The 24,256-nt window shown below is 50.2% G+C and overlaps 1 protein-coding gene across 1 annotated transcript; it reads left to right on the forward strand.

Annotated features, from left to right (window-relative positions):
* The first annotated feature begins 2,664 nt into the window (after window positions 1-2,664).
* Window positions 2,665-22,476, forward strand: CDR2L (cerebellar degeneration related protein 2 like). Its single transcript, XM_054278722.1, has 5 exons — window positions 2,665-3,088; window positions 15,530-15,642; window positions 17,000-17,148; window positions 18,047-18,211; window positions 19,690-22,476. Exons 1-5 carry the CDS (start codon window positions 3,010-3,012, stop codon window positions 20,573-20,575), a joined length of 1,392 nt encoding a protein of 463 aa, XP_054134697.1. The 5' UTR covers window positions 2,665-3,009; the 3' UTR covers window positions 20,576-22,476.
* Window positions 22,477-24,256: the final 1,780 nt, after the last annotated feature.

Raw genomic sequence — 24,256 nt, forward strand, 5'->3', positions numbered from 1 at the left:
CCACCTCCGCCTGTCATCCCTCCGCCGCTTCACCCTTTCGTTCTCGCCCTCCCTGTCGCAGCCCCTTCCCTGCCACACTTCACTCCCCACGGCCGTGGTCCCCACAGGCCCTGCCTCATCTCCGCTCACGGCAGAGCGCGGCTTTTCTCATTTCTCCTTCCTCGCTGTCCCCTCCTGCCTGCGCTCCCTCCGCCTTCTCTGCCCTGCGCTTTCCTTTACGGCCCTTCTCTTCTGCTCCATCCTTTGCCTTATCCCTGCATCGAGCTCCTCTGCTCTCATATCACCGCTTTTCCCCTTTTCTTGCCCCTTTTCCCGCAGCCTTTGTGCCCTGAAGCTCCTATGCCAGGCTCGGGCACAAGCCCAGTGACAGCTCTGCAAAGGCATCCCCGGCCACTCTCCGAGCCTGGTGCCGAGCCCAGATGGTCCAGAGGTGCAGGACAAAAGCCAGCTCCAGTCTGTCCCTAGCCCTGGGCTGAAAGGAGCCAGGTACAAGCAGGCTTGTAACACAGACCCTGTTCGAGCACCTCATGAGGAGCTCATTGCATGTGGTGGCCCATTAACCCTAATGAAATTCCACCCACACACGAGGAGAGGATGTTTTATAACCCTTGGTGCTGGGAATTCAGGATTTGGCACTCACCGAACACCTCAAAGCAGCTGTTTGAGGGCATTCAGTGTTGCCTTTGAAGCCATCGTCGCGGTTTTCTGCTCTGAGCAGCTCTGTGAACTGCAAGCAGGTCTTTTTGGTGTCCCTAAGTCACATTTCACATGCTCTACTCTACAAACCTTTCTTCAGAAAAAAAAGTGAGGTAACTCCAATCGTTCTGCAAAGAAAGCAGTGTGCTGACTCTCCAGCTGGGGCAGACTGTGGGAATTCTCTTTTTTTGGCATATAACCTGGACAGGAGTGATGTTTGATTTGACTGAGTGACATATCAGATCTGAGACATTCTGGTAAAACCTACAGGAAAAAATATTTTCACAAAACCATGTAATCTGGCTTTTGCTGCCAAACAGCCTGGGGCTTTGCATCCAAGTACTCAATATGGCTACAGTACACAGATAAATTATAAGAATTTATCATAAGATATCTTATAAGAATTCTGTTATGAACAGAATACTTTTCAAAAGCAATTATTTCTCACAAATAATAGAAGAACTCTAGTCCAACTGCCTGACCACTTCAGCTGTGACCAAAAGTTTAAGTATGTCATTAAGGGCATTGTCCACATGACTCTTCAATAGGCATGAGAAAGTTCAGATTTTCCCATTTCTGTATTAAAATTGCTTAGAAAAAAATCTAAGACCTAGAGATGGCTTTCTCCCAGATACACCACAAGTGCTTGATTATGTTTGCTGAGTTATAAATGCCAGGTTAAAGAGACTCCTTCATTCTGATCTGTGACTGTATTAAAGATGACTTTCCAAGCAGCCACTGAATTTTCAGGATGTGTATATGTGATGCAGAGGTCTATGCAGAGAAAAGAAGAGAGGAATAGTCTATAATTCCTCTCTTATTCCCATCTTTATCCCCCTCCTCTGCTGCTGTACACATGAGCTGAGTCCTAGCCCTTGCTTTAATCATCCAGGGGCACCCAGCTGCCTGTCACTGCTGGATGGGATGGAGTTTTCTGACACAAATCCCATCTTTTCTGGATGCACAGTCTGCTGCTCTTGCGTAGACACTTTATATTGCCTTTTCTGTAGGCACCAGTGCAAGGCAATGCCATCAAATTTAAATCTGTGGAGCTCCATAATGCAGAAGGAAACAAAAAACCCCAAACAAACAAAAAAACCCCAAAATAAAACAAAAAAAAACCACCAAAAATCACCAACCAAAAAAAACCATTATCCAAACACACTGTTACTGTCACAGAAGCTGACTCGAATCTATCAGAGATTCTAGGGCTGACAAGCACAAATAAATTCCCTTATGCCAAACTCCAGCTAGGAGAATGACCATCATCTCTAACCCTTATTCCATTAAAGTGGAAAGCAAGCACCAAAATCCAATATATTTTCTGAATTTACTTATATGTAACAGACACATTTCCTCCTGAGAACTCTATAAATTCCGATTTCCCTGAATATTGAGTTCATTCCATCCTTCACAGAAATAAGAAAAATGAAAGAGGAACCTGCATCAGAGGCACTGATTTCCCATCAGAATGCAAAATAACACAGGGTTATATATAACACACCACACTGAGGAAAAGCTGTGGGGCTGTTTGTATGGGGTATCCCCTTTTGCAGCCCCAGCTAAGGGAGGGTGGATGATCTTCTTGTGGAGCAACCACACAAACCCAGCAAGGCAGAGAAGGCGCTGAAAGCCCCGCTGAGAGGTCCCGTAAGTGTCCCAAGTGTCCGTGAAGCCCATGGCGAGGCCGGGACACGGCATTCCACCGGCAAGCCGGGATCGGCAGAGCAGGGGCACGGCGGGACAGCTCCCGCTCCCCGCAGCCCGGGCGAGCCGCGCCCGGCACCCCGCGCTGCGCTCCCGCAGCCCCGCACCCGCGCAGGGCTGGGCGGGAGCAGCAGGAGGAGGCGGAGAAGAAGGAGGCGAAGGAGGCCGGTCTCGCCTCGCCTCCCCCTTCCCTCTCGCCGGTTTTCTTTGCAGCATTTCCATGCTAGAGGTCCCCACCGAGCTGCGGAGCGAGGATCTGCCTGGCTGCGCCGGGCCCTCTTCCTTCCTTTGTGCATCCCCCAGCCCTGAGCAAGCCGTGCCCCCCCGCTCCGGCCGCACGTCCCCGCTGCATCCCCTCCTCCGGAGCCCCCCCCGGCCCGGCAGGCAGGAGGAAGCCGCCCCCCCGGGCACGCAGAGCCGGGGCAGGGGCTGGGCACCGGCTGCCACGTCGTGCCACCTCCTCCTTCCCGGCCCGGCCGGGGCACCGAGGCCGCATCCCCGTCCGCATCCCTGCCCGCGTCCCCGCATCCATCCCGCTCCGCGGTCCGGAGGCGCCGGGCCCCCCTTCGGCGGATGCTGCGCGTCTCCCCGGGCCGCTGGTGCTAAATGCTGAGCGCCGACAGGATGGAGGAGTTTCAGAGCGAGGAAGAGGAGCCCTGGTACGACCAGCAGGACCTGGAGCAGGGTAAGGATGCGGGCACGCCGCAAGCTGCCAGGGATGGTGGGCCACGGGATGCGCGGGCAAGAAAACGGGCGAACCCCGGGGAGGAGAGGGTGGGATCCCTTCTCTCTGGACTGCTATTTGGTTGGCACAGCCAGCGCCTCATCCTGCAGCGGCAAATCTCGGCTCTGCTGCTCCAAACCGCTGTCCTGGCCGAGGAAAGTTTAAAGCCGATGGATAGAGGCAGGGAGCCCAGAGCTGTCCTAAGCACTAGGGCAGTAAATAATTTGTTGTGTTACATATTCAAGGTGGCTGGTTCCCCAAAAAACTTGCTGCAGGCAGAATCAAACAGGGGTAGTTATGACACTGCTTTTATTTCAAAGTAGTCCAAGATAGAGTTATCAGGCAAATTAGTTAGAAATTAATATAAAGGAAATAATGTATTGCTAAGGATGCTGAAAGTCTGTCTCAAAAGCTCTGCTGTCCCAGCCCAAATCCAAAGGGATCTTCAGCTTCTTAGTCACCTAATTACTTCTGGAGATTTTTCCAACCAGCCGTAATATCAGGAGAAATATGGGAGGAGAAGAAAAAAAATCAAGGCCAAGTTTCGAATGGCAGAAGATAAATGTTCACTTCTGTAGTTTGCTTTGAAGTAACTGTACCTAGTTCAATTGAATGTTTATTCTAAGACTGGACAGTTGGTGCCTGTGAGTATTTGGGGCTTTTTTTTGTTTTATTTTTCTTATCTTAATATTTTGAGTCAACACGCAGTAAGTAAATAACTGGAAGAAGTCCCATTTCAGGCCAGTGGCCCAGGAATGAACGGGACTGATTTGGCAATGCATAGCAAAAAATTATTCCTACCTGAACACAGTTCCCCTCTGGCATGTTGTGCTATAGGTACAGTTTTATATTTGCTTTTCCCAGCTGACTGTCAGCAGGGATGGGCAGTCCAGCTGCAGTGCCTCAGCCCACCATCGCTCCAGTACATTATGTCATGATTTGAAATTTATACAACTTCAGCTGCAGGACAGGGGCCCAGCAAGCAATGATAACCAGCCCCCCAGGGGTTGTCACAGCTGAGCTTTAATCCCAATTTCTCAATTCACAGGAAGTAGTGGGATACTGGGCCCTGTTCTTTGAAACACGACACTCCAACAAAGCCAAGAGCACAGAGATGAAGCTATCAGCTGGATAAACAGTGCAGCCTTTGAATGCTCAGAAATTCACATTTCTGGGTGACGTCTTCCCATGGCTCACAAGGGGCCTGGGCACTGGTCCAGGGGTGGGATGTAGGCTGAGGAACAGCAGAACCAGGGATGAATACAGGGAGTGTTGAACAACGTAGGACCAATTGATTTTTAGCCTAACGTTGTCCCTGGTGTCAGGTTCATGAGTCAGCACTGGCACTGTACAACTGGCTCACAACAATAAGAGCACCTTCCCACTGCAGGCCAGGTTCCCAGCTCTGTCCCGGCAGCCTAAAAACAGAATGACTGTCTCCAGATGATGGATTGAGGCTGGGTACAGGCTCCACTTTTGAGCACGTACAGAACTGGAGGAAAACACACACCCAAAACAAAGCCCAGCTGTGGGTTTGCAGCCTCCTGTATATGAATAGGGGCTGCACAGGCTTCCACAAACTCAAGGAGAGATGCGGGAAGGCTGTAACTGGAATCAGCCAAATGGAAAGGTCCTACGGGGTAATTACAACCGTAATTAATTTGCACAATGCACAAAGCATCACAAAGGACAGTGCTGGACTTTGTCCACACACACTGTGCCTTTGCATGACACCCAGAGGTCTTTGGTGGCGGCACAGCCGTGGAGCCATGGTTTGGAATGGGGGGTGGGTGTGCAGCACGAGACTCCAGCGTGGCACCATTAGTGGCATTGCTAAGAGGATTGGCACGCCAAGAGCCCGGGGTCGCACACAAACCCACGCCTGGCAGCAGCACCAGGAGGGCAGAGGACAAAAGCAGAGGCTTAAAGACCATTCCTTAGGAGCAAGGGGTGGGAGAAACAAGAAACAATCCAAGCTAGGAGAGCAGAGAAGGTTCTTCCGTGAACCAGTTGGTTGCTGGGCCTTTATCATCATTTCACAGCATCATCAAATATTTATTACATTTACATCCAAAACTGTTTGCTAAGCAACAGATGGCTTAACTGGGAGCTCTGTGATGATTATGTTAATTAACCATTTTAGCACCAGAGTGGAAATCATGCCTCCAGCTCCACACCAAGCACCTGTTACTTTCTTTGTCATCTTCCATGAGCTTCACCTTGCCAAAGTAACCATTTTTTTTTCAAAATAATAAATCCCATTCACTCTTTCTTTCCCCTGAAGTGTCCACAGCAACAGGGTGCATCTATCACATGATTTAGAAGCAGCAAGATCTGGTCCCCAGCCTCAGGGCCCTTCCAGCCTTGTTCAGATGAAGCCAGTGCCTTTCAGATGCCTTTACCTGTTCCCTGCACACTGTAACACTCTGTGGCTCAAGGCATTATACCAAGATGCCTTAGCACACAGAAGCAGAGACTCAAGTCCCAGCCAGGACCCTGGGTAACAGCAGTGGTGTCCTGTGAGGTTTCCTTTGCAATGATGTTCCCTCTGGGAAGGCTTTCTGATTTGAGAAAAGTGGTAAAAATGGAGCTGCAATTCCCTCTTACCATGACTTAGCTTATTGCTTTATAAGCCTGAAGAGATATCAGTGCTGCTTTGGTCCAGCCACCTTCCGTGGGCCAGGGAGTCTGTGCCTCTAAGTGTTAAAACCAGGATAAAATTCTGGTGAACGTTTTTCCAGCCATTGTGAACTGATGATGTGGCTACAGTTGCATCACATCCTGTGCACAAGGCCTATGTGCAGCCAGACCCCAAGAGAATGAATGAGCTAAAATTAGAGAGTCTGAGCTGCAGATAAGTGGGGGCACCTTTCCTGTTCATCAGGAGCATTTGTGTTTGGGAGGGCTGTGTGCCAACTCAATTGCATCTGGATCCAAACAGAGCCAGCAGCTCTGCCAGCCACTTCCAGCCTTCATCTCACCGCAGCATCTCACAAGATGAATCCTCCTTGCAGTCATGCCTCTGCCTTCCCCGATCTCCCCAGCCTCCCTATCCCCCTGCCAGCAGCCAGAGCAGAGTGCAGTCCAAGAGCAGGCCTCTCAAAGCCACCCTTCTGACTCCTGACCATGGCCTAAGGCACATGGAGGTTTCTTGGGTGTCCTGCATGGGGCCAGGAGTTGGACCTGATAATCCTGATGGGTCCCTTCCAATTCAGCATATGCTAGGATTCTATAAGTGTGGGATGATTCCTTCCATGTCAATAAACAGCCTCTCACTGCCTCTCACTGCTCTGAGATAGGCAGCAGGACAGAGGGAGTGCAAGAACCAGCACATCACCTCATTGCCACTGCGAGACCAATTGTCCTCCAGGGCAGCCACAGAAACCTCTGGGCCAAACCATCTGCAATGCAGGCTTAGGACATGACAGCTGTAACCTCTAAAGGTCTCCAGATTTAAGGATCGTTTTTAATTCCTCCTCCTCTTGCCAAGCATCTGATTGATTGAGTACTAAGAAGGAAAATGACACAAGGTGCTGAGCTTGCACCACTCCCAACTCATCCGTGTAAAGACACAGGGTGACCAGTGCTCCAGTGCCCAGCTCCTGGCATTGGTGTAATCCCAGGGGATGCATGCTGGCACCCATACCTGCACCACCCAGGCTGTCCAGAGCACTGCAATCCATTATCAGCTTGCCCAAAGCATTCACTGCACAGGGGAGCTGGTGAAATTCATATTCTACCCCTCAGGAGGCAGTTATCCCAGCAGTCCAGGGACAAGGCACACACCCTGCCTGTCCTCCTCCCTCCCTCTCTCCCTCCCCAGAGGCAAGCCAGAAGGACAGAGCTTTGCCTGCAGTAGCTGAGCCACTTATTTATTTAGCAGTACAGTACAGCAGGTAGCTTATGGAAGTGGAAAGTTTTCAGTGACTAATTGCTGAGCTGCTTAGGAATGACAAGAGGGACTAGAAAAGTCACAGGAGACAAGGAAATAAGATGACAGGTTAGTCTAAAGAAGTGATGAGAGACTCCAAATATGGGGGGGAAAAAGAATATATATAGATGTATTTTCCTAGAGCGAAAATTCCCCTGTTACTTGAAGGCAGCAAGCAAAAATGGCACAAGAAAGCCAACAAGGGGCACAAGAAAGCCCCACACAGCAACTTTCAGTGAGAGACCAGAAGCTCCTCTCCACATCTGCTGAGCCCAGGCACATAGTTCCAGCTGTGGGAGGGAGCAGAATTAGAGGAACTGCTGGAAAGGGAAAGGGGAAACAAACAAAAACAAAAACAAAAAAAACCAAACAAAAAAAACAAACAAAAACAAAAACAAACAAAAAAAAAAAAAAAAAAACAAAAAAAAACCAAAAAAAAACCAACAAAAAAACCCCAAAAAACACCACGAAAACAAAACCCTGAAAAAAACACACAAAACCAAAACAACCAAAAAACCCAAACAAACGAACAAAAAACCAGAGTTTTCCATATTTCTCATCCTGAAACAATCTGCTAACAGTGGCAATTCTCCTTGGCAAGGCTATGCACAGAGGATTTATGGTCTGAATCCTGAAGGACGTTTTCTCCCAGCAGCTCTGAGCCTGAGGGACTGGCAGCCAAGGCACCGGCCACGAACACCCTGCACATGGAGCCTGTCCCCCCAGCCCAGCATTCTCCAATCCTCTCTCTTTGCTCCTGTACCAGCCAGTGCTGGCTGGTGACAGGGTGAGTGCACTGACTCAGTGTGACAGGCAGGAGCCACTCAGAGCAGTGACAGCACCAGGGTCCCATCCCGCTCCTGCTAAAAGCAGTGCCAGCACTCAGGATAACGCACTGCCCGCTCGCTCCCCCACTCACACTCTGTCTCCTCTCCCAAAAGGCTTTCCCAGAGCAGCACAGTGCTAAATTCCCACCTCATCTCACTCCAACAGATCTGTGTGCTCGCATTAAACACACCTTCAGGGTTTCCAAAGCTTCTGCTTAATCTGTCCAAAAAGACTATGTCATACGTGGGCCAAGAATTTAGGAAAATATTTCCAATACAAAATAACCCAAAGGAAGGAGACCAGATGTTACACAACTGCTGCTTTTTGCACAGCTGGGAATTTCAAAGGGATTTCATGTTAGTTTGTTTTTTGTTTTTTTTTCCATGTGTATTTAACAGTTATAAACCATCTCTCCAAAAAGTGACTGTTCTAATGGTTAAAACAGACCATTCCTCTGCAGCTTTCTGGGAAGTCACTGTAGTCTGTGCAGCTGCTCTGGCCCTGCTCAGTTAATCTGCCTCCTCTCTGAAGGATTCAGACCTTCACGTGTGTAATATCCAGGTCCATGCTTCTTGGCCTCTTCCAAATATGCAGCTGCAGCACCAGCAGTTGGAGCAAGGATGTGATCGTGCCATCCTCCAAGATTTCTCGGGCCACAAGGAAGTATTGAGTCCTGGGAAGGCACCTGAACTGGGAGGTCGTGGCCAAGCACTGGTGTCTGCAGGAGGAGGCAGAGCAAGGAGCAGCACAGCACGCCCCACAAGCATCAGTCTTTGAAGCAGAACTGTGTCAGGGACACTGGTTTTGGTGTTGAGCTCCCAAAAGAAGTATTGCTCTGCATCCTGCTCAGGACTAGTGGTGGACATAACATCATTTTGAGAGTACATCAAGTATTTCATCACTCCCTTTCCCTGCAAGCTCAGACTGGAAGGTTACAGCCCTGTGCTCTTGCAGCGCAACTGCACAAACAGCACTGATCACTCATCTGAGGTCAGGATCTCTTCCCACACGGGCAGCATCTCCAGCCTGTGCCAATAGCCAGGCACAAGACAGCTGGGCTGTGAGCTGAGCACCTGGAGGAACAGGGCTTCCTAAACTCCCCAGAAGCAGATGGGAAGGGAGCAGAAGTGGGGCAGCACCCTGCAAGAGGATACACTTTCTTCTAAGAAAAAAGGCTGATGGAGAAGAGGGGGGCAGGTTTTTTGCGTTGCTGCAGAGGCTGTTTCTGCATTTAGCTGTAACACATGGAAGAAAGGTCTCTGTACCTAAATGCCTCTGGACACACGAGGTAGCAGACAGAATTAACCAGCAGTGGCAGTGCTGGCAGGGGTCCTGGGGGCTGCTACAGCTGCAAAGTGACAGTTGTGCTACAAGGGTTGCTCCCTGTGCCCTGAGTGTCCAAATCATTCAGAATCAGTGGCTCCACCTGCCTCCCCCTAGCAGGAGGGGAGCAAGGGCATCCGAGTTGGCTGGGAATGGCTCCGAGTAGGGGAATATATTCAGGAGCAGGGCAGGAGAAGGGCAGGGCAGGAGAAGTGACACGGTTGTGGCAGCCCAGCGCTGTGGGCACCGTCCCCTGCCACGTGAGCACAGTGACCTGTCCTTCGCAGGGCGCCTTTGCTCGGGGCTCTGCACGTGCAGAGAGCACCCTGGTGCTCATCCTCCTTGTCCAGCCTGGGTCACTTACAACCTCCTGCCCCCAAACACACAGGGAAGAGGAGTTCTGCCACATGGCAGCCATCCACATGCCCGTGTCTTTAGCTTTAAAAGACTGGAAGCCTTTATTCACGGTTTTCTGCAGCCCAACATAATTAATTAGTTGGAGATTTGCTGCCCAGGGGAGGAGCGCATGCAGGAAAGCTCTGGCTCCCTTTCTCCCTCCTCTTTCTTCACTCCTTCTCTTCAATAGCCCCACTTGTATATATTTATTTAGGACATTCTGACCCAGGTGCACTATCAGAGCCTCGGAGTCACCAGTCACCAAGCTCGTTCAAGCCATTTCAGCCTATAAGGCAAACACAGGCACTGAGGCTGTTTAGATAAGAGAACAGCAGGAAAAGATGCAGATGGGGCCTCAGCCATGGTCTAATAACATCCTCTGTGTTCTCATGCTCTAACAACTTGGCAAAAGGCACAGCAGTTGCTGTGGGCACAGGGATGGGACTGCTCTGCCTGTGTTTGTAGAGACACAGCTCACAAGCTGAGGTGACCATCCTGGGTCTCAAATATTAATATACAGGGGAGAATTCGGAGTGCAGGATGATAAGAGGGAAGAAAGAAAAGGCATAAATTAAATCTAAAAAGTCTGGTGAGCATCTGAGAAGAATAAAGGAGAGCTGATAGAGGAAATATTGAATAGAACTGAAAAATATAGAAGGCAAGGAAGGGAGCAGCAGGGGCTAAGAGAGCTGGAGGACTTCTCTGCAGCACAGCACAGTACAGACAGTGTCCCTGAGCCCCTTGTCAGGGATTTCCTCTCCTTGGTGATGCCACTTTTGCCCAGGGGGCTCAAGATACCATGGAAGGAGCTGTTCTCAGAGCACTGGGCTTGGCTTGACCCCCTGCCAAACACCCCTCTGCCACCACCTGAGCCCCCCTCCCCAACCAGGGACACTTGCACAGCCAAAGGCAGCACAGGAGCATGTAACAGATTACACAAGAGAAAGAAAAGGAAAAAAAACAAAAAAAAATCTCAAGCAGGAAATCCAGCAAATCTCATTAGAGTAACAAAAATGCCAGTGTGATCAACATCAGCTCAGCCCAGCAAGAGCCACAGTTTGAAAGGAGGAGAAGGAAGAGGAGGAGGTGGCTGTGCTGCCAGGGGCTCAGGCACCCTGTTTGCCCTCACCCAGCCCTAACAGAGACTTTTCCCCACCTGCTTCATTGGGACTGTTTTACAAAGCAAGCCCTGCCCTTGTGGAACATCCCAATATACCAAAATAGCAGATCCTCCCCAAAAACACACAAAACACCAAGTGCAGAGCTGAACTGATCAGCAATGTCTGAGTTACATCAGTGTAAAAGCAGTGGAGAACCCATGTCTCAGCAGAAACACTGGTGACTCTCTGGAAGCTCTGGCTGGCCTTGGGAAACACCATCTTTGTAGAATGGGCATGTTGGAAAGGCTTTTTCAGGTTGTGTTTGAGGTGCTGCCAGATGGCATTTGCTTCCCTGCACCCCAGCAAGTTCCATTGCAACGCCTTGCACAGGCCAAGTACAGAGATTGCTCCCATCACCTGCCCTGGAGCAGCAGTCAGTGATACACAAAAGCTGATCTTCACTGTGATATACCCACACAGCACAATGCCCTGCAACTATGAAGGAAAAAGAAATGAGTAGCAAGTATACCCTATCCCAGGGTAAACCAGCATAGCATCGTTCATTTAGACTTTGAAAGGAATAATTGCACCCACCCTTGACTTTAAGTACCCATGTGTAATGGAGCAGACAGCAAATGCCATTAAATTAAACGTCAACAGCATTAAACATCAGTTCTTAACTCTCAATGTACCCCATTCATCAACTCACAAGCACCCTGAGCTTCCTCCAGAGACCTCCCCACCCTCCTCCCTGCTCTTCAGCAGATGCATTCACCATGTGCAGCACAGGACAGGAGCAGCCCTTTCCACAGCCCCACATTTAGGGACGGGCCACAAGTCATTCCTTTATACATGCTCAGCTGAAAAGGACCTGCAAACCCGTAAACCCTTGCTCATCTGCACCACACAGCAAAGGACTTCTGTGTCCCCTGCAAGCTGCTGGCTTTGCAGGACAGGGACAGGGCTGGTTTATTAAAGGTGAGGAGCCAAGTGCAGCATCCCCAGTGTGTTCTCTCACAGCCTAAACATGAGAATCCCTCACTGCAAGAGAAATGACAGGGGAGAGTCCAAAGCAGCTGCACCAGATGGTGGCTTCCTCCAGAAAGCTGCATTTATGAGGAGCATCTGAACAGCTACTGGATCATCATTGAGCCAAAAGCAGCCAAAACCTGCTCAGCACCAGGCTTATGCCCTCCCAAAGTCACAACCAGGAGATGCTGGAGGGAACAAACCCCTCCTGAGAGCTGTGGCTGAGTGTTCTGCTCAAATAGATGCAGACCAGGCCTGGGAAGGCAGAAACAGCTCCAAATCCTCTTTGAGCCTCGTTGCAAGGCTGGGGAAGCATCCAGCTCTGCCACAGCCCCATGCAGGGAACGTGCCTGTGCCAGCACTGCCACAGGATGCTGCCGTGAGGGAATAGCCTGCAGTTTGTCCCTCAGCCTCCTTCCATCAAAGGTGACAGCTTTTGGATCAGGATGGGGTTTTTTCAAGTTCCCTCGGTGGCACAGAGGTAGCAGAATTATTGCTGGGCTGCTACTGCTGATCTCTGCAGCTCCAGGACGGTGCCTCCTTGATGTTCTGCCCAGCCCTGCTCCTCTGCTTGGATTCAGCTCCTGCTCCCTTCCCACCATATGGTCTCTCCTTCCATCCCCACCCTCCTTGCTCAGAGGCCTTTCCCATGGCAGCTTTCAGAGAAATGCAGCCTCCATCCCTCCCTCCCCTGCTCCAGAGGCACAGCCCTTTGTTTGGGGACACGGCATGTCCCGTTGCTGGTGTTAATTAGAAGGGTCACGTCAGTGCTTGCAGTGCAGGGAGCCAGAGGGCGTCAGGACAGTTTGCGTCCATAGTTCTCTCCTGATAACATTTGGAAGCATCAGGACTCCATTTTTGAAGTTGAACATTGGCCATTTCACAGTGGTGCCTTCAGCACAGGCAGGATGTGGAGGGATTGGGCACATCGAGCAGACACACAGCACTTCATTTCTCCTCCTGCATCCAGAGGTGAGGGGGAAGGGAGTCATCAGCATATCTGCTAAATTAGGGCAAGTCCTTCAGCACTGGCTGGCTGATCTGACAGTGGAGAAGCAAAGGAATACAAAAAATTGGGGGAAAACCATAGTACTATGTAGAAAGGATTCTTGAATTCCTAAACAGTTCTTTTTCTCCCTCAAACAACTTGGTGAAATTTCACATTCAGCCTCGGGTTTCCAAGGTCTCTGTGGAGAGGAGCTGTGTGCTCCCTCAGCCCATGCAGAGCCACAATTAGTACAAAGATCAAGAGGGATCTTGTCTAAAGACGACATTAAAGCACTTCCACAGCATCCCCCCCTCCCCTCAGCCCCATAAGCTGGGGGGACCAACAGGTGGGGAAGAGGACTCAGGCACAAGGGGGTGGATGAGACAGGATTACCAAGGATGCTTTGGCTGGCAGGCAGAGAGTGAGGGAGTGTGTGTGACAATGGCTGAGGCAGTTAAAAGACACTAAAAGAACCAATTCCCCCAAGTCCTTCAAGCCTGGAGTCTCCCAGGCCCTTATGCTCAAAATGGAAATGAAGACTCAATTTCCTCCTCAGAGCCGAGCCCCATTCTTTCCTCTTTCCCACTCATCCCCAAACACTGCCCATTTCCCCCATTAAATTATTGCTGACAGAGCCCTTTAAATTACAATGCAGGATCTTGCACTGCCTAATCCACTTAACTCAACCCCAGCTGATTAAATTGGATGCCATATGGTGGGAGAGCACTGGTGTAATCCACAGGGACGGGGACACACTTGACTCATTACCTGGAGCACAGCACGGGGCCCTCTCATCCACACCTCCACACTGGGGCCCTGCTTGCTGCCAGGGATGTGATTTCCAAGGTGCCGCTCTCCAGGAACAACACTGGCTCTGGCAAGGTGGTGCTGACATTAAACACAGCCCCAAGCAGCTTAAAGGCACAAATCATCCTTCATCTCTGCTGGCATCTGGCTGTTCCCCCAGCCCCAGCTGGTGTAGCAAACACTCAGCTCTCCCTAGGGCACTTTATAAACTAGGGAAATTTGGTGCTTGGATAAAACCAAATAGGTGGAGGAGGTCTGTCCATGGGGAAACGTGCCAATAACTTGATTGCAGGGAGAGCTGCGACTGCAGCCCTCAGACTGGGTCACTGTGCAATGAAGAGGATTATAATTAAAAAGGTCACAGCCCTTTTAATAATAACACCCTGCAATGCAGGGCACAGCTGGAGAGCACATTCCCATGGAAAGGGGAGATTCGAGGACATCCTGAGCAGCTGTTGGCAGCACCACATCTGGGGAGCCAGCAGAAAAAAACACGGGCAACACACAAACTGGTAACAAATCAGCACATCTCAGAGCACAGCAGCATCCCTCAGGAAAGCCCCACCCCAGGCACTGACAGCACTGTAGCTCACCCCTGGCAAGCACTCATGTCCAAGGTCAGCATGAGCCTCATTTTGTGGTGTGTGAGAGGTCAGGGCTTTCCCAGGCTCAGGATACATCCCAGGAGTCCTGGTTCCCCTTCTTCCTGTCTTAGTGACCAAACATCCCTCTTTCCCAATCAACTGCAAGGCCAAATGAACCACTGAAGAAAATGATAGCTACTCTCAGCCCTGGCAAAGCCTTTTCAGAACACAGCATTAAATGCAGACTAGAGGGGAGCATTACAACAGGCTGAGAAAATGCCAGGGCAGGAGACCCAGGTCCCCTCACACCCTGCAGGATTGTCACTCCTCAATTACCTACAGCTGCATGATAACCACACCAAAGAAAGAAAGAGCAATCGTGCACATCAGGACCTGTTTCCTTACCTTTTGCAAGGATTAAGGTCAGATTTTCACTCTGCCATCCTAAGAGCTGTTACCTCTAGAAGCACCAAGAAAAATGAACCCTCCCTGCTCATAGTCAGGTTTTAAGAAGACAACCAATTCCTGTGAAAGCAAAGGGCTGTTCTCAGAGCCAGCTCTGCTGTCCCAGCCTCACAAACAGCATCACCTGTGTGCTCAAACTTTGGCCAACACAGGATTCACATGGCCTGGAGGCTTTTTCTTTTCCCATCAGCAAAACCAGCATTTTCAACTGACCACACTGTCAACATCTACTTTTCCCTGCATTTCTCCTGATGTCCAACTTTTTCAGTAGCTTCCTAAGGGCGTTTAGAGGTGGCAGAGAGTGAACACAAAGTAGTTTGTCCTTTCCCCGGAGCTGCCCCAAGGAAAGAGCCTTGGATTCAGCTGCTGCAGCGCTGCCAGGGCAGCACATCTGGGAGGTGCCTCCAGCCCCCTCGGGCCACGCAGGGTTTTATTACTCCTGTCAGTCTGTTAGAGGCTGATGGATGGAGGCTGACAGGGAAGGCAAGGCACTCCCTTCGTTAGAGATAATAATGTAATTTATAGAGCATCCCCAAGGCCCTGCAGGGCTTTACCAACCCTTTGCTCCATTCTGACAGGTGCTGAGCCCTCCCCAGCGATAGGGGATGGAGGTGCTGAGTACCTGCCACAGCCCAGATCCTGGGCTGATCCTGGTTACAGTGTGCAGGGAATGCAGGAGGGTTTTGCAGCCAGCAAAGCACTAAATTGTCATTGCATGGAGGAGCTGCAGAGTCCTGAGCTTGGCCTCCCCTTGCTCCTGCAGCCCAGCAAGACAAGCGGCCAGATCCTGTACGTTCTGTGAGCATACAGCCAGGTCAAAACGTGCCAGTACAACCAGTGTCATGAAAAATGTGCTGCTGTGCCTGGTGTGGGGTCACTTTTTGGGGTGGGGGGAGATCCCACCACACCCAGCCATGGGAACTGCAGCAGCTTTGTCCCTCTGCTTTTCAGACTTACACTTGGCTGCAGAGCTGGGGAAGACGCTGCTGGAGCGAAACAAAGAGCTGGAGGACTCCCTGCAGCAGATGTATGCCACCAACGAGGAGCAAGTGCAGGAGATCGAGGTAGGGACACAGTCGGGACAGGGCTGGGGACACGGGCTGCTTGGCCAGCGCTGCCACCTAAGGGCAAAGGTGGGAAAGGGGCACTTCCACCAGTGCCAGCAGCTCAGATGCCAGCAGAAAGGCAGGGATGTGCTGTGGGGCGTGGAAGTTGAAGTATCCTTTGTAAGTGCCTGAAGCAGGACGGATTAAATGCTGTTTTAAAGTCTGTTGATGGATTAAAGCTCATCCCAGCCCTGGAGAGGGTCTTGTTCCCCTATCAACTTGCATTTTTCCTTTTCTCACATCCTCACTCCCTGCCCAGATGTGCACACTAGATTTTGGCACCAGATTTTGGCACCAGGCTACATCTGGGTCACGTTTGGCCTTCCCCTGCACATCCGTCAGCCTTCACACTCCCTTCTCTCTGCTCTGCTGCAGCTTTCCTTTGATTCCAGAGATTCAGAATCGTTTTTGTTCCCAGCTGGCCCGTCGGCACCCCCATAACACAGCCCCCTTTGTTAGAGGCATAAAATAGCTCTTTCTCCAAGAGCTGCAATCTAAACCCCCATTTCAAGCATCCCGTGGGGTCAGAGCAGTATTTCTAAGAGCTCACAGAACTGATCTTAGAGGCTTAAACCTGCTGTGCCTGGGAGGGTTTTCATCCACTGGAAACCTTCTAGGAATCTGTGACACCCCCTGATTTAAAAGGACACAGGGCAGAGGAGGTCTGCCAGTTCACAGGAGCAGCACATGATGCTGCAGGGATCAGACAGCTGATGTTTGAGGGAACTAGTGGATGGATTTAGTCATTCCCCCTCCAGCAGCCCATCAGAAGCACATCCACCAGAGGATCTGGAATCTGGCCCCAGCTGAGAGTGAGCACCTGAGTAGATGCCCCTCTCCTAGTCTTTCAAGGATAAGATTTTGCAATAGCAGACTTAGAGAAAAGGGTGTGGAAATCCACAGAAACCACAGGTCTCCTCATATTTCACAGACTCAGAGTTTTAGCCTGAATTCCCAAGGAAACACAGCTTCTGCAATTGATCTGTCAGGCGATCCAGTAACCAACCGGCCAATTTCAGTCAACTTTCAGTCCCAGGGATATCAACTTTCTTTGGTACTGGGAATAAAAATGCAGCTGAATAGAGAGAGATAGAGGTTAGTGCCCTTCACAGAGGGCAAGGGAAGTTCAATCGTATTTTAGACACAAAAATATTTACAGTGGTCGGGGGGATGAATATTTCATCTGTGGAAGAGGCTTCAACCAGGCAGAGCCACAAAACACATTATCAGAGGAAGCAAAGGCTGTAAGAATTTCTGCTTGTGAAAAACCCTGGGTTTTGGATGTGGAGTGCTCACGTTTCACTTTTCCCTGCAGTACCTGACCAAGCAGCTGGAGATGCTGCGGCAGATGAACGAACAGCACGCCAAAGTCTATGAGCAGCTGGACCTGACAGCGCGGGACCTGGAGCTGGCAAACCAGAAGCTGGTGCTGGAAAGCAAGACTTCCCAACAGAAAATCCAGTGGTATGGCCTCCCCTGGATCTTCAAGATCCCAGAACCTTCAGCTCACCTTTCCCCTGCCCCAAAGTGCAGCCTCTCATTGCTATCTGAGCCATTCTCTTTTGTATCAGCCCATCTTTGCAGATGTTTAGAACACAAATGTGTTGCAGTAGTGCTGGTTAGCAGGGGTCAGCCACAGCACAGACATCCCTAGGATAAGGGCTGGATAAAAGAGTGTCTGAAGCTACCTGGAGAGAGGCAGAGCAGCCTCTCCTCAGATGATTTTCCTTGAAGAAAAGGCACATAATCCTATCAGGGAGATCCCCAGCACAAGCTCTGAAGAAACGCCAGGCACAGATCCAGCAACTCATGAAACCCTGGCTACTCCATGCTGAAACACCAGTTTATCAATAATATTTCTTTCCTAAAACAAGCCCATGATCAAGGTCATCCCTAGAAATAGCAGCCTAAGCCACGTTCTTGTAATGCAGCATCATTTGCAAACAACTGTGTGGAGAAGGAATTTCTGAGCAGAGTGTTTTACAAACGATCTGCAGACAGAATGAAACAAAATCTCTGCCCAGTCTCTGTGTTTCTTTACAAGATAAACAAAAGGAATAGATGCTTGTTTTAAGTGCAGAGATGTTTCAGGAGAGTGCTTGTCTCAGAGATGACTCTTTCAGCCAACTGATTTGAGGACAGGACTCCATTCAATCCCCCTATCCCTTTTTTTATAACTAACCCCATTCAAGAGTGACCACACAGAGAAAGACCAACAAAAAATAAGTGCTGTCATGATCCCAGGGCACACGCTAGAAACTGGAAGCACCTTCCCTAGACTGGATTTCTCTATAGGAAAAAAACACCTTTTAGGAACTTGTAGCATCTGATTTCTTCCCTGTGCTCCCTCCTCTCTCTGCAGCTTGACAGAAACAATCGAGGGGCTGCAGAACCAGGTGGAGGAGCTGCAGAAGCAGGTGGAGGAAATGCGGAGCTTGGAGCAGCTCCGCATCCGGAGGGAGAAGAGGGAGCGGCGCCGAACCATCCACACCTTCCCCTGCCTTAAGGAGCTGTGCTCCAGCCCCAGGTACGGAGCCTTGGCTGTGGCAACCCCTCCAAACTGCTCCCCACAAACAGGGGAGCAGAAAGCCCGCAGACACAGAGGCTGGGCACCAGAGCCTGAAATGCACGGCTGGAGCTGAAGGGGGGATGTTCCTCTCACCAACCCACCTGCCTAAGGAGGTGTGGGCAAGGCGGAGCCTTCATGATCTCAGCACAGGGATACTTCCCTTCCCAAACCAGCACAGCCCATTTTCCCTTTCCAGCTGCCTTTCCAGCACAGCACCAACACCTCTGGCTCACTGAAACCAGTTGAGATGGTGCATTTTGTGCTGCATGACTCCAGCACTCCCTAGGAACACCAGTCACACATGCAGGTACACCAAGTGCTGTACAAACACCTTCAGCACTACTGCAGCCTTAATCCTCCTCAAAACCCAGGACTGTGTTAATTCACTGACCTCACGAGGACATTTCTTGCTCAGCTTTGTCCACAAAAGAGGGTTCTTTAAATAGATAAGCAATCAATAAACTTTGTTACTGAAAGCATCCTCTGCCAGAGGATATGAACCAAAGACATTTTCACTGCAGCAGCAATGAGGATGTTAATCAGGCCATAACGTGGCCCCCAGCAAAATCCACTTAATGTCTCTGTGGTTCTTTTCCCCCCAGTCCCCCAATCCCACTCTCCCCGCTACCACAGGACCTTGGGCCCCCTTGCAGCTCCACAGTTGGCTCTGAAGGTCAGGCTGCCCTTCAGTGCCCTGAAATCTGTTCAATACCCCCCACCACAGCCATGCCTCCCAGGGGAAGCCATGGAACTTGCACTTTTCCAGTCTGTTCTAAACAAACAGGATGCCATGGGTGCTTCACTGAGGAGGAAAACCCAGATTCCTGAAGGGAAGGGGGAAGTGTTTGTTATCACTTCCCAGGCAATGAAGAAGGGGCACCTCTATCAAAAATCTCTATTTGTCTTGCCATGTAAATCCTCCCTCACTCCCTCCAGAGCACCTCCCAGACACAGGGCTGCACAGCAGCAGCACACGTGCTTCAGAGTTTTGGCTGGGTGGGTCTGGGGTTGTTGCCATACACAGTGGGTAGTTGGCGAACTCAATGGTGCAGAGAGCAGCTGAGGGACTCTAGCAGGAAAAAGCCAAAGCCACCTACTTTCAGCTCAGACTGGCAGCACCTGAACATTCATTCTGGCTTCACTGCAATGCTGGTGGCTTGTCTATTAACCAGATGTATCTTTTACATTTTAGGATCTCATTTCCCTCCTGTCTTTTAATGCTGCTGTCCAATAAAACTGCAAGTTCTGTGGGACAGAGATTTGTCTTGGTGTCCACACCTTGTGATCTCCTGGCACATGGAGAAGGCACATCTCACTCCATGAGCTCATGTCCTTTTTGGACATCAGTAGATCTACTTACATAACAATAAAACACAAATCCCTCATGGGTCAAACTGCTTGGTCTGACTCTCTCAAGCATCTTTCTCCTCTTTCAGGTATGAGGATGCATTTCAGGTCCACAGCTCTTCCACAGAATTCAACCAGAAGCCACTGGAGAGGGAGAACGAGCGTCTCCAAGCCATGGTGGACTCGCTGAGATCCCAGGTGAACCAGGAGAAGCAGCGGAAGGAGAGGGTGGAGCGCGAGTACACCTCGGTTATCCAGGAGTACTCGGACCTGGAGCAGCGGGTGTGCGAGATGGAGAACTGCAAACTGCGCATCAAGGAGCTGGAGGCAGAGCTCCTGGAGCTGCAGCAGATGAAGCAAGTCAAGAAGTACCTGCTCAGCAGAGAGGACAACCTGTCCGAAGCCCTCCTTGAGCCGCTGAACAACGCCCCGGAAGCGGATTACATCGACCTGTCCGAGGAGGAGGGAGGGAAAAGCCACGGGACGTCCATGACCCCTTCCCCAAACCACCCGGTGCGCAAGAGCTGCAGCGACACGGCGCTGAACGCCATCGTGACCAAGGACGCCGTGAGCCGGCACGAGGGCAACTACACCCTGCACGCCAACAACGTGCGCAAGCGCGGCATGTCCATCCTGCGCGAGGTGGACGAGCAGTACCACGCCCTGCTGGAGAAGTACGAGGAGCTGCTCAGCAAGTGCCGGCAGCACAAGGACAGCGTGCGCCACACGGGGGTCCAGACCTCCCGGCCCATCTCCCGCGACAGCTCCTTCAGGGACTTCCGAGGAGAGGGGCACGAGCTGGAAGAGCGGAAAACCATGGAAAAGACCATCAGCAAACACGTGGAGGCCGTGGACAAGCGGCTGGAGCAGAGCCAGCCTGAGTACAAGGCTCTTTTTAAGGAGATCTTCTCCCGCATTCAGAAAACAAAAGCAGACATCAACGCCACAAAGGTGAAAAACAAGAGCAGCAAATGAGTCCTGGCTCTCCGCAGCTCCCACGTGCAATTGCAACGGCCACGTCTTCTGTTGAGCCCCAGGAAACGCCGCGTGGCCCCTCTGCTTTGAAGGTTCGAGAGGTCTGAAAGCGAGAGAATGTCACAGGGACCCAACTCACTTTTTTAAGCTTAGGCTCTGGACAACCCATTGGGACAATTGTACATTGTAGTTAGAGGATTTCAGAAACCACATGATGGATCTCTGCATGAGTTACTGCTGCTGCCAGACATCACAACAGCAATGTAAACCCCACCATGAAAGAAAAGAAACCAGTCTCCCCCTCCACCCTTTTTCAGCTTGTCCTACAGCCCAATTATCTGCAAGCAAAAGCCTGGATGTCCTCCAGCATCCTGCCACTGCTGGAGAACAGCGCCTCAAAGTAATACAAAAAGCCATCAGAACTTTAGGGGCTGCCCCAGCACAGCAGCCCAATCCTCCAGTTAGGTTTTATGGCTGAGAACCTATGCTTGAACCCGAGAGACTTCTATCTCTGCCTTCCCCAAAGGGCAGCATGGTCTTGCTATTTAAGCCATTCTCTAATCAGTCAGGTTTTTCAGCTCTTTACAATGCAAGCTCATTGCAACTGGAAAAACTTGAAGAGAAACATAAGACTGATTGTTCCATCTCCATCAGCATCTCTCAGTGTTTCAGTCCACACTCTCCAGACCTTGCAGGCATGTGGGATTTACTCGCTCTCAGTCTGCCCTGGTATTTCAGCCCAGGTGAAGCACCATGCCTGGTAGGAACTCAGAGCCCAGGGCTTTCCCACAGCGAGACAAGAAGTGCTATTACAATATCAGAGACACACTTTCATCTCACGGTCTGGGTACCAGCTCTCTGTGCTGTGCTCTTCAAGAGGTCATCGTCCCATTGTAGCAAATTCCTTAAAAATAGCTTGCATGGGCTCAAAACTGACTCCCAGGGACTCACACACAAGCCAGGGGATGCAGCACCTCCCAGGTCAGGGGTCTGGCCCTGGCAGTAGCATGGATCACACATCACCCCTCACTCCTGCTCCAAACATCTCCCCAGCCACAAGGACAGATTTCAGCTTCCTGCTGAAAATAATCTTTCTTGGCTGAGACACTGTCGCCTCTCATGTTCCAGTTCCCTTTCCAGCACTGAAATCTCCTCACTTTGGCTTCCACAGACATGCAAACATGCAACCAAAAGGCCACTGCAGTCTCAGGAATCACCGATTTCCAGCTTCCATGAACTAGATGATGACCTTGTACAGTCAGACACGTTTTAGGCAGAGAAGCAGCATCTCATTCCAGCTTAGGCAACACCCTGAGCATTGAGCCACAAAACCCAGCAGTTCAGTGTAAGCAACCTACTCTGTACCCGCCTGGAGCAACCATCAGCTACATCTGGATTCTCTTTTCACCAGCTTACATCCCAAAATCTTGGGTCAACAGCTGGAATCTTTGCAACATTGAGAGAAAGAAATGTGAATGTGGCTTTGGAAGGGGTAGACTGTTCAAATAGAATAATCCCCTACATCCAAGGGACTGTTCAAATGGAATAATCCCCTACATCCAGGGCTTTGATGCTACAAGGAGCAACCTTTCTTTCACTCCCCATGGAATTAATACAGAACCCCCCCCCCAAAACCACCCTGTTTTGTTAAACTGAGTACCACAGAGGTAAGCTGGCAGGAGTGTGATGAGCAAACCACCCCTGCTCCAGAGGTCTCCTCCTCAAAACCACCAACTGCTCTTCTCTTCCACACTCTGCATTTCCAGGTGCCCCACAGCCCCAGATGCATCAGGAGCTGCACGCACAGCTGTGGCTACCAGCTCTGTAACAGTATGGAGAACCTTCATGCCTTATTTATTTATAATGGAAAGCAGTTGTCTAATAAAACAAAATAAATAAAAATGAACAACAACAGCAAGAGAAGCGTCGTTGATGTCCTGGGAGCGTTCAGCACCCCTTGACTCGGCACTGCTATGTCAGCAGTGTTGGTTTAAGGCAGGCAGTGCTTGCCCTGCAGCCAGCTGATGCTGCAAAGGTGTGGGAAGGGAATCACCCTCACTTTCTGTTTAAACAATCCCATGTGGATCAGCATCACAGTTAAGTGCACAACACATTAAATATATTTATAAATGCTCTATTCTCCTCTCAAACACAGAGAAACACTGATTTTCTCACAGCTCTTACAGCTCTTTTTACTTTTAAGAACAGCACAAGAGCTAATTCTTTGATTTTCAAGTACAATTTAGGTCGAGAAAGTGCTTCAGGCGCCCTTGCAGAAAGGAAAGAGAATATGCTGAACTATTCTGCTGCATTATTTATATAACACACATTTTTGTGCACTTGGGCTGCCAACACTGCCACGCGATCAAACCTCTCTTTTGTCAGCTCGGAAGTCTCTGTAAAACCACACAATTTCTAAGCTTCCAATTCAAATCCTGTTTTTCTTTTGACCTTTTTTTTGCAAACCACAAATCCAAAAATGACTGATGTAAGTAACATGATATTAGTACTTGGCTTGACAAAGGCACAGCTGCCATGTATCAGCAGCATGTTCAGCAAAGTGCTGCAAACAATTTTCTTCTGCCTCCAAAAATATTAGTGGCCATATATTCATGTCCTGATTGACTGTGTGAGTCAGAATCACTTGATTCCTGCCTTAAGTGGTGCTTTCCGTGATCAGAGGAGGAGAAAATAAGCATCTTCTGGCCTTTTGTGCCACCTTTGATCTAAACTTTTCCAATTGCTTTTTGGAGCACCAAGGAAAGCTACACAACTCCACTGAGAGGGAACAAGAGAGTGCTGAGCAACCACTCTGCCAGAGAAGTGGTGTAACAGAGAGCAGCAGCTGCTTAACAGCACACCCCCATGGTTCGTGACAGAAAGGAAAATTGCTGCATGCAATTAAAATGGATGAGGAAGAGTATGATGTCACAGGAAATAGTCCTTAATTTCAGAATTTGGCAAAATCAGTGACATTACTCAGCTCACAGCATTAAGATAATTAGGGCACAGCTTGTCAACTGTGTGGTTGCATGCTGAATTTGAAAGCTGGCATTTAGACACGTGCAGTTCCATCAGATCTGGCCTGGCTTCTCACTGGAATAACACTTCAGAAGGGTTATAACCTGTTGTTATAAACAGGGAGGGGCCACTTGAAGCATAAATTCAAGGATTTTCAGAGCTTGAGCTCCCCACAGGAAGGATTCAGCATCTTCCCTTTCCTACAGCAACTGAGACCTTCTGGAAGGCCCCTCAAAGCCCGGAGGGACTTTGCTCACACATTAACAGCCTGCACCCTCACTCACACAGGGAGTGACTGCATCCTTGGACTCCTCAGCCTTCCCCTCAGGTTTCTGGGATGGCTCCTGACAGCTTTTGCTCTCCAGTGACCACCAAGGGGCTGAGGTGGCTTCCTCAGCCAGGACCAGGGACAAAGTAGTTCATTTCTCCAGCAGTTCATTTCTTCATTTCTCCAATGCCAAAGGTTTGGCTCTCTTGGCTCACACCAAAGTCAGACCTTGCCATCCCAGGCCCTGCCTGACAGGGAGAGCAGTTTCCAACCACCCAAGCAGAGATCACCCAGCTTTTTACCGAGGCTCTGTGGCCAGAGTGGGAATGAAGTGTTCATTCCCAACACAGTGTGGGAATGAAGCAAAACCAGAACAAATGTCCTTTTAGATT

This window comes from Melozone crissalis, unplaced genomic scaffold, assembly GCF_028551555.1.
Source record: "Melozone crissalis strain CALT ecotype California unplaced genomic scaffold, PUWL_Pcris_2 ptg000026l_1, whole genome shotgun sequence".
Classification (NCBI taxonomy): Eukaryota; Metazoa; Chordata; class Aves; order Passeriformes; family Passerellidae; genus Melozone; species Melozone crissalis.